The sequence below is a fragment of the Clupea harengus genome, chromosome 14, assembly GCF_900700415.2.
Source record: "Clupea harengus chromosome 14, Ch_v2.0.2, whole genome shotgun sequence".
Lineage (NCBI taxonomy): Eukaryota > Metazoa > Chordata > Actinopteri > Clupeiformes > Clupeidae > Clupea > Clupea harengus.
This window is the reverse complement of record NC_045165.1, coordinates 19537390-19547915: the sequence shown is the minus strand read 5'-3', so window position 1 is coordinate 19547915 and position 10526 is coordinate 19537390. Positions and strand designations below refer to the sequence as shown.

The following is a 10526-nucleotide window of genomic DNA, read 5'->3' as shown; positions in this document are numbered from 1 at the left end:
TAACGTGCTCTATTAAGCAATTGAAAGCCCGCCGGTATCTCTGTTGAATCATGGGCTACTGCTGAAGCCCTCTCTCGCTCGCCCATACACAAACACACACACACACACACAAACACAGACACACACACACATACACACTACAATAAATGCTATATTCTATGTTGGAATGTAGGCCTACTGAAATTCAAAAAATTAAATAATCTTTTGATTTGATGAGACCAACTCTCATGAGAGAACTGAAAAGGCAAATTCACTATAACACACACACACACACACGCACGCACGCACGCACACGCACACGCACATGCACTACAAGCGAGAAAGTCGGAGGGAGTGAAGAGAGAAATAGAGCGAGGAAGAGAGATATGCAAAATGCCTCAGTAAAGTGCCTTTATCTGTTGCAAATCACCTCTCACTTTGGTTCATATTTAAATATAAAACTGATCCAATTGGGTGTCCATCTTTCCCTCAAAGTAGTTTTAAGTGGTGTTGCAGGGCAAAGAATGTAAACACTATAGATTAGTCTAATTGAATTATTCTCAATACACAGATATGTGCTTTCACACCATTGTGTGCTTGCCCCTGGAACTGCCCATCTCTGTTACCAGAAGTCTTTAGCCCTCTGCAGGACGCAGCTCCGTGATGACGTCAGTCGCCTATAAAACCCAGCAGAAGTTCGTGGAGGCCACAAACTGAAGTTACTGAGGCTGCCCTATGTTCGCAGTCCGTGTGACGATATCTGAGGGACAAATAGGACGATTCTTAAATTTCTTTGGTTATGACGACCGTTCGCCATCTTTGAAGGGACTACGCACGAACTTTTAGGACTTGAAGCGTTGTGTTTTATCTCTTCATTTTACTGTGTGTGATGCCAGCGGGGATGTTCAGCATTGACAGTATACTGGCGGGGAGACCAAGTTGCAAGGACTCCGTTTTGATTCATCGGAATGCCCCTGTTGTGTTCCCCAATTTGACGGATACTTTGTACACAGCTGCCGAATATAACGGTCTTTATTCCCACACTGGACCTTCGACACCGAGCATACAGTCGGTGAATGGAACCAGAATTGGCTATAATAACTATTATTACGGACAACTTCATGTACAAGGACCAGCTGGCCCCGCCTGTTGTGGCGCAATTCCTACGCTTGGTTCACAGCAATGCCCGTGCATTCCCACAGGTAGGCTACGTTTTTTCTGCTGTCTTTGGCCATAACTCTGTGACTATGTTTTGACTATGTTTTACAATGATGTAAGTCCATAAAAGTTCTCTCTAATACAAGGCAGCTCTTATGGATGCTCGTAACTGCGCCGGGTTGTTACTATAGTGTAGTTCACTCAGCTGGTCTGCCAGTGATGTTTGCTGTAGAATCACATGAATGTTGGAATCTAATACTATCTATAATTGATTTCACAGGCTTTGACAGTACTGGATCAGTGCTTATTTCCCCGGTGCCGCACCAGATGATGTCGTATATGAACGTCGGCACGCTGTCCCGCACAGAACTTCAGCTCCTCAACCAGCTGCACTGCCGACGGAAGAGGAGACATCGCACCATCTTCACTGACGAACAGCTCGAGGCTTTGGAAAACCTTTTCCAAGAAACGAAATATCCGGACGTTGGGACACGAGAGCAGTTAGCGCGTAAAGTCCATCTACGAGAGGAGAAAGTGGAGGTGAGTAGCACGATTATCAGCTTGTTTCAAAGTAAATGCTTCTCATAAATGGCTGTATTCCATTATGGAAACGAAACTGAACAAATAGAAATTGCGTTTTAGGCAGAGAACAAAGTAGGCTCTCACTCGAACAGCCAAACACCTGTTAGCCAAAGTAGTTAAGTAGGCCTATCTAAACACATGTTTAAACAAATGTTTCTACAAATGAATTACATAATTTATAAGAAACAATGGCGAAAATATAAGACGTTTTATCCCCTTATTCTCGCATAGGTGTGGTTCAAAAACAGACGAGCAAAATGGAGAAGACAGAAAAGGTCGTCTTCTGAGGAATCAGAGAACTCGCAGAAATGGAACAAATCAACGAAAACACCAACAGAGAAACCAGACGAGAGCAAAACTGATGTGGATTCAGACAGCTGATAGCGCTAAAAAACGTGGAAGCGCAAATATTGCACACATTTACTCGGACTTATTGTATATAGTGTAAAAAATATCATGTGAAGTTGAAGTACTGAAAGTGTGTTTCCATGCTGTTGCACAAATGTATAGTAATATTACTTTTTATTACTGTCATGATTATTTATATTTAATTTAAGTGTAACACAATTCTTTAAACAAGAAGGGGATTTCGTCGGGAAGCTTTTCTCAGTATTTTGCAAGCTGTCATCTCATCTAAATATTGAATGTTATATCTGGTAATATGTCTTAACAGAGGAACAGGTACAGTTTAGGCTGCCAAAATATTTAACTGTTTCAAGTAAAAAAAGGAAAAGATTTAATTTTCTTGAATTAGGATTCAATCTTTTGTAACTTTCACAGACAACGAAGTCCTATCTGTAAACACCGAAGACAACTTTGTTACAGACATGTCTATCAGAGTTGATAATACTTATTGAAACAGTGACTATACATTAAACAATCCAAAAACAACTTCATGTTTTGTCCTCATTTTATTTAAAAAAGGACTTTGGGGTGTTTCTACACAATTAGCTAAATCACAATAGCTTGATAAACACAAATGTTTCAACTTTAGCTGTTGGTGTTATGATTTTGCTATTGGCTTTGTACACTATGTTGAGAGTAAAACAAAATATATTGACCCGTTAAACCGTCAGAAAAAGACACAAGTTCGCACGCAACGTTTCAGGGCTGCGTTTCCATAAAAAATGGGCTCTTAGCATTTTACGAAGACTTAGTATACAAGGCAAGTATACAAGTAAATATGTTGACGTTTCTCCGCCTGTTTCCTAAACCATCCCTTACGAGCTCCCCTAAAAAAAAAACCTTAACAGGCTGAATCCATGTGCCTGGCATCGATTTTTTTTTATCATTCACGTAGAGCTGAGCATGTGAGATTAGTTTGTTGGGCATGACTCAGATTGGAGCGCAGGTGATCCTTATTAGAAAGTAAATCAACAAGAAATACTAGGCAAGTAAAAAAAAAATCCAAAGGACGGCTGTATGGTAAATGTTACTCATACATTTGTATTTGCAAGGCATTATAAAGTATTGGCCAATTCATTGATGGTGATGTTTTATTTAATGAAACACAAATTGTATTGCAACGCATATTTTGGTTTTACATCGCACGTCCAGACACTAACACAACAATTTTAGGCTCTAAACGTTGCTGAAAACTGTGTGAAGGTAAACCTAAGAGAGCCTCACCAAAGTATCACTTGCAGAAGGTATACTTATCTAAGGACGTTCTGCGAAACACCTCGAATCGTTAAGGTACACCTTAAGGTATAACTTACGGTATAACGAATGACGTAGCGTTACGAAGGCTTCGGGATAGGGAGCTCGGTATCATTTGAAATATCAACTAGCCTATTACAATCACTCATTTATCAATGACACTATTTTGCTCTCCATGTATTTCAGACTTGCTATAGGTAGAGACCACAAACTAAGGGAAAAAAGTAGATAATATGGCAAAGGCCTAAAAACTCTTTTTACTGACCATGATGAAACAAGGGCTATCCTTCTGAACTGACACTTCCCTTCTAAGATCTCAATCTAATCACTTTAACACTGCTAGAGGTAGACCACCTCTAATTTTAATACATGGTTTACAACTTTCAGCACATTCTTCATCAAATCTAAAGATATTTAGTCACACTCACATGCAAGAGCGAGCGCGCGCGCGTGCACACACACACACAAACACTGTGGAAACGGATGGTTAGGTTACCGACAATATTTTTTTTAAAAATGGGTTACATATTTGTTTTTTTTCTGCTATAAACTCACCTAGTTTTAACCGCTATACTGTTCACAAGTTAATACATATGAATACCGTCTGGGAACTGTTGACTTAATGGTATTACTGTAACTTTTCTAGACCAATAGGATTGTAAATGCAGAGGTTGTTTGTATCCTGGTTACCTATGTTCTATTTAACATACAAAACCAGACAAATGACCCAGAGAGAGCTACAAATGGACACGTTATCCTACAATAGCCTACTTACGCGCAACGACACAAAATTAATGAAAAATGAAAATATTACTTTGTATGTATTTTACATCGACTACACCACTATGTAGTGTTGAGTAACATGTATTTATGTATTAAGTTTCAAATACACCTATTAGTCTTTTATGTCATAACATACATTGGTCCAGTCAACCTGTTTATTACCATGGAACAACTGCAGCATTTTTTCCACATGAATAGCATTAAAATTGCTTCTTTATTTCGACTGAAATGTTAAAAAGTCAATCATATGTTACACTTTTTTATTAATTTATTATTTTTGTTATTATTATATAGATATTTTTTACTAGTTCTGAATAGTTCTATTTCGAATAAATTCTGCATCATTTAAGGATAGTTAATATAGCAGACTAACGGTGGGAATCGAAATAATAATAGACATGCCATTTCATTGAAACATATCAATCAATTTCTATAGGTAAACTGCAATGGGACATTTATTCCAGGCGCTTGCTGTCGGTGACAGCTAAGAATATAAACACAATCTCTCAGACACTGGACTTCTGTCAATCCTCCAGGGGGATTTTCCTTTTTAGAGCGAAATATATGGCATCATCACAGCAGCTCAAAGAAAGATCTGTAATTTCCTTCGAAAAGCTACATCACCTAGGCCTGTATTATTTACGTTTACTTTTACCCCCATACATGCAAACCAACACTTTGCAAGAATAATAGCTTGATTCCATGGTTTACCTTGTTTGGTCCTCTTGTGAATTTAGGCATTCCGTAATGATAGGCCTGGTTTTGAAATGTGCTGGTAGGGCTATATGATTGGTATCTGACTGGTCAATGTGAGTAAACCACACCTCTGTAGTTTTTTTTCTGATTGTGAGTAAATAGCCGTTGCCATAACAGATCTGCTTGGCTTTCACATAGGAGAGCGAGCTAACCGACCCACCGACGCAGGTTGCAGCAGGTCATCTACAGACATAGAGCTGCATTTCTCATAGCCCTCAATGTCGAGTAAATATTTTCCATAAGTACCTACTGTTGACCTCGAGAACATTAGCACATTTCTGGAGTTCACCAACCGCACAGAACTACGAATTGACCAGCGTTGGATATTCTAAAATCGACTGAATTAACTGTCGACTGATTTTTAGTTGTACTGAAATGTAAGCTCTTATTCAGAATTTTTGAACACGGTTTTCTTAGCTAACAAGATCATTAAACAAGTTTGGTTAATATGTGCACACATTTCTAAGTCTCCATTTTAAAAGGCGAGTTCCCCACCGAGTGTGATGCGTAGGCTACATATTAACTCTTGTCTGTCAGTTTGTCAACAAGATATAGTAATAGTTGGATGTAAATCTTTATCTATTCTGGATGTGATTTGCCAACCAGTGGAAAAAGAATTCACCCCTGAGGATAATGATGTATGTCTAGTCTGTGTGTGGAGAAAACGTGGGATAGATCACATCAAATATTGGTATCTGATTATCTATGGTTGCCTCCCTCTGATAACTGTATCTACTGCTTAAAGATATCCCTTATGTCTTCTGTCAGACACCTAACATGTGATTCTCAATACAGCAGGAAACTATATTTTTGAGTTTCTATCTGATATCATATGTATAGTGTACATTGTTTCATACTTACACTGTAAGAACTACCAAATGTACACTAACCTACATACATATTTAAACTGTAGTAGTTTTAATACAGCAAGCAGAGGTTGTGAAATATACATGGCAATTTTAGCTGTATTTCAAATGAAGGAAATAAAATCATCCTGAATTATTCAATGCTTTCATTTCCCCAAGGTGCTGTAATTATGAAAAATGACTGCCCAGATATTGTATTTATTATCAGTCAAAAATGAATGGAATACAGCATCATTGGTGGTTTCACACTAACTGTGAGCTGTGTGACATGAGGAAATGGTGGGGTCATTTAAGACAATGACTGGGTGTGTGTTAAGTGTCTCCTACAGAAGTTATGACAAGAGGTCTTTTCATAGTCACTGTGCACAAGGATATTCAATATCCTTGTCAATAAAAGCAAGGCTACCTCAGTAAAATAATAACACAGGTCTTATAAATTGACACTTAAAAAAACAGATTAGACAGAGGGCAGTACAGGTACTTAGATATTTGGCAGTAACACAAACCACGAAGCCAAACACAGAGTACTAATAATACCTTATATGTCCAACAATGATTTATAAAGTGTTTCTACACAAAGTGCCAGTATGATATACAAAGCACAGGGCCAGAGTCATTAATCTCTTTCTTCATGAGCTGCAATTTTTGTACTTAGAAAAAAAATTAATGCAAACTTTTTTTTTTTTTTTAAACCATTATTTCTCCGACCTTTTTATGCACAGTTCCCGGCCCTTGGAAAAACATAGGTGGAGTCCAAGAAAAATTAACCATTGACTCGAGGCCAGTAAGAGATAAATCTTTGCCATAGCATTCTAAAAAGCCCTTTTTTTTTCAAAAGTGCGACTGCATTTCAGCAAAAATCTCCAATCTTTTGTGTGGACGTGGGTGGACCTTACATAAGCCCCCTCTTGATGTGGCATGGTATATTTTGCGCCGTCTCTCCAGAAATGAGTCTGATCATATCTGTCTCAGCTCCTCAGAGATGTGGCCGATCACGCTGGATAAGGGGGTTCCGGACAGCGCTGGGCTTTTTGAGACGCTGGCTGGTGGACTGACAGCTCTTGGGTGGATTCCCTCTCCTAAAGATAGAAAAGGGTGTTGGCCTCCTCTGTGGTCCATTTTCAGAAACCTATAAAATGCCCTCCTGATGGGGCAGCCTGTTTTAAATGAAAGTAAAGACAAATAACACATATTTTTACAGATGTAAACTTCCTCCTATATTATTACCATATTTCAGAGAGATGACATGCGGTTGGCTGTTTGTTTTTTTTGCTGTCCCAGTCTGTCTCTTTTGGGGAAAGAAAACAGCCAATTACTTTAGGAAGCTCTTTCTCAGGAGCCACACTCAATCCTCAGTATTAATCATCAAACTCAATGTAAGTGGGACGGTGGGTAAATAAATACTTATTTAAATCTTTTACAACAGATTTAGCACTTCTAAATTATTTAGTAGTGTGAGGCCTTTAAAAAAAATGTGCTGTTAATTACATCGCCTGTCACCACACACGTCGGAGCACACTAGTTATCAACTGGTTTCAATTTGGACCCCCCCTCCCACTCCCTCACCCACACACAACCCCTGTCTCGTCTCTAAAACACAAAGGAGCGTCAAACCATGAAGCAACTTGTAGTGTAGTCGAACGAAGGAGAAGGAGATGGTGGTCTCATGGCCAAGGGTGGACTTTTGGAGATGTGAACATGGCTTAAATCACAGTCTGCCTTCCAGAGGCTTTTAGGCCTGGCTGTTGAAAGAGGGTAATGTTTTTCCTCCATCACATCCTGCCAAACACAACCATCATGAGTAATATGAATGAGCTGCACCCACGGGCAGCAGGGCTTTTTTCTTCTCCTCCCTACCTCACGGGCGAATGTATTTATTCTCCCCTGATGCATGGTCTTTACATTTAGCTGTGGGGGGATGTTTCTTCTCCTCTACTGCGTACTTTTAATGTTTAGATATGTATGTCTCTTTTCTGTGTATGTTTGAATTTAGTTCAGTTTTAATGTATTAATAGCGCCATTGACAAATAATATTGTCTCAAGGTGTTTTAGGCCTGAACCATAGTGCATACTCTTTGCATTTAGCTTCAGATGAATGTCTATCCTCCATAGAGCATACTCTTTGCGTTTAGCTTTGGGTGAATGTCTGTCCTCCATAGGGCATATTCTCTGCGTTTAGCTTTGGGTGAATGTCTGTCCTCCATAGCGCATACTCTTTGCGTTTAGCTTTGGGTAAATGTCTGTCCTCCATAGTGCATACTCTTTGCGTCTAGCTGCGTTTAGCTGTGCTGTGAGGGGCGAAAGATAGCTGGTCTGTGGAGCAGGAAGCGCTCATCAAGCAGCATGGTGCAGGTTTCACTGCTGATTACCACTGTGGGTTAACCTCAACCCAACAGATCAGGAAAACAGAGGGTGTGGGGTGAACCAGCCCCGTGGGGGTGGGCGGGTGTGTGTGTGTGTGTGTGTGTGTGTGTGTACCTCTGTGGGTAAGTGTGTGTGTGTGTACACGGGATGGTGTGTGTGTGTGTGTGTGTGTGTGTGTGTGTGTGTGTGTGTGTGTGTGTGTGTGTGTGTGTGTGTGTGTGTGCGTGTGTGTGTGTGCGCGCGCGTGTGTGAGTGTGTGTGCATGCACACGTGTGTGTGTATTTAGGTGTGCACATCTGTGGGTATGTGTATGTGTGTGTGGGTAATGTGTGTGTACACGTGTGGGTAGGCGTGTGTGTGTGGATAGGTGGAGTAGGGTGAGCTTGGTTTGCAGTCTCCATACTGTGGTCATGGGACTGGGCGATGTGGACGGTAAGGACGGAGGGATGGATGGAGGGAGGGATGTGTGTGGTAATGAACTGGTGCAGAACTTTTGGCCTGGGGTTGAGTGAGGCTCCAGGGAGCTTGTTTGGGACCCAAGAACATGAGTGTGGAGGAGAGGTGAGCAGACACGGGGTAGCACTGTCGTGGGCTTATCCACACACACACACTCACACACACACACTCACACAAGTGTCAAGCCAAAAACACTGTCCAGAATAACATCACTGTGCGGGGTCCAGTAAAATGAAACAAACTGCAAAGAGGCCTGGCTGAATATTTATGTTACTCTACAATGTGAAACCATTTCTCTGTTTCCCTCTCTCCCTCTCCCTCCCTCTCTCTCTCTCTCTCTCTCTCTCTCTCTCATATTACATCTAGCCAATGGCAGGCTATTCCTAGAGACTAACAGAGAAATCCTTGTTTTTGACCCCTCTACGTGCCCCTTCTGTTTGCAGTTGCTGAGTAATGCACACAGAGTAAATAAAACAATGTCTGGATTAATGATCAAATGATTTGAGTGCTTATTCGGGATATAAATCAAAATTACATGCTGTATCAACAACAGTGCTGTGGCAGAGGAAAACTATGAATGATGAATTATTAGAAGAACAAAATAATAAACTGCGTCCCCAGTGTCCACGTATTAAACACTGGTATTTGTCTACAAAATAGTTACTCTTCAGAGAAAATAGAGTTCTTAATTCTTTATTTTTGCCTGTCGGATTAGGTATTTGTGTGTGTGTCTCAAGCATTGTCATTAAATCCATCTGGATTCCTACATACAAAAAAATAAAGCACAGTAAATCGTGATCCTGCACGTCTAAACGCACTGAACATGAATAATTAAAGAAAGCGTTTCCCAGAACTGCTGTCACTACCATCTCTGGTTTGTAAATTACATAGTACTGACATGTACAGCATCATGAAAATGTCCCCGACGTCGCAGCAGTGCCGCTGAAAGAGGAAAAGGCTTGCATATCATAAAATACAAGTTGGTGAAAGTTTAAGGGCCAAGGTCACATACTGTAATCTTCTATCTTTAGTTTCAGCAAGGTCCCGATCCATTTAGACCTGCATGTCAAAAACCCTTTAACTGAAGTAAAAGCAGCCCCACTTAGGTTTTTTAAACATTCAGGAATGACACAGTACTATGTATGTAAGAAAATACAGACATTGTGTGTCTGTGTGTTTGAATATGTATATTTGCATATGTGTGTATATGTGAACTAGCTCTATCTGAAGACGTTTTTTAATTAAATATTTTTGTTTTAGTATTCAGCAATACACAAACACACAGGCGCACATTGTTATTAGTCTGTTGTTATTTCAATGACAAAAGCACTTTCATCTAAACACTTATTTCCCACCCTACATCCTCCTCAGCAACATATTGAGAAAACATGTTGAGATCCAATTAAGGACAATAAATGCAATAAATAGCTCTGTACTAGAGACTTAAAACTAAGTATTTCGGTAACACGGGCAAATGTAATCGACTCGTCTCACTGAAAATGCTTCGACTTCCAAAAGCATGGGAATCACTATATCTTGTGTTGAAGGGTCACCATAACAATCAGCATTACATCTGCTCCGAAGCCGCCCCCTTGTGGACTCTAAGCGCATGTGTGAAGGTTTCTTCGAATATTCCTACAAGCACTGTGCATATTGCACGATCGGTTCCGTGGTTGTTTATAAATAACCTACTAACTTCATGGTACTTTAAAAGTTGGAATGCAATTAAGCCAACGAATACGTAACAAGGAAAACATATACAATAGCATTACCTTATAAACATAACAATAACAGGTCCTTCGTTTCTTTAAAATATCACGAAATAAAAATAAGAGGAATTTATTGAATTGTAGTGTTCCACGGTACATTCCTGTCAGGTGATATCCAGCAAGCTTCCCAGCTCCTTACAAAAGACATATTGGG

At 39.9% G+C, this 10526-nt stretch overlaps 1 protein-coding gene across 1 annotated transcript; it reads left to right on the top strand.

The window, feature by feature from the left end:
- Positions 1 to 567: 567 nt before the first annotated feature.
- On the top strand, positions 568 to 2610 carry gsc (goosecoid). Its single transcript, XM_012836765.3, has 3 exons — positions 568 to 1181; positions 1418 to 1677; positions 1951 to 2610. The coding sequence occupies exons 1-3, from the start codon at positions 869 to 871 to the stop codon at positions 2098 to 2100; spliced, it is 723 nt and encodes a 240-aa protein (XP_012692219.1). The 5' UTR covers positions 568 to 868; the 3' UTR covers positions 2101 to 2610.
- The last annotated feature ends 7916 nt before the right edge of the window (positions 2611 to 10526 follow it).

Coding starts and splice junctions, on each gene's coding strand:
- gsc (XM_012836765.3), top strand. CDS start 869: ATGCCAGCGGGGATGTTCAGCATTGACAGTATACTGGCGGGGAGACCA. Junction 1,182..1,417: donor ATGCCCGTGCATTCCCACAG/GTAGGCTACGTT, acceptor TTGATTTCACAG/GCTTTGACAGTACTGGATCA. Junction 1,678..1,950: donor TACGAGAGGAGAAAGTGGAG/GTGAGTAGCACG, acceptor ATTCTCGCATAG/GTGTGGTTCAAAAACAGACG.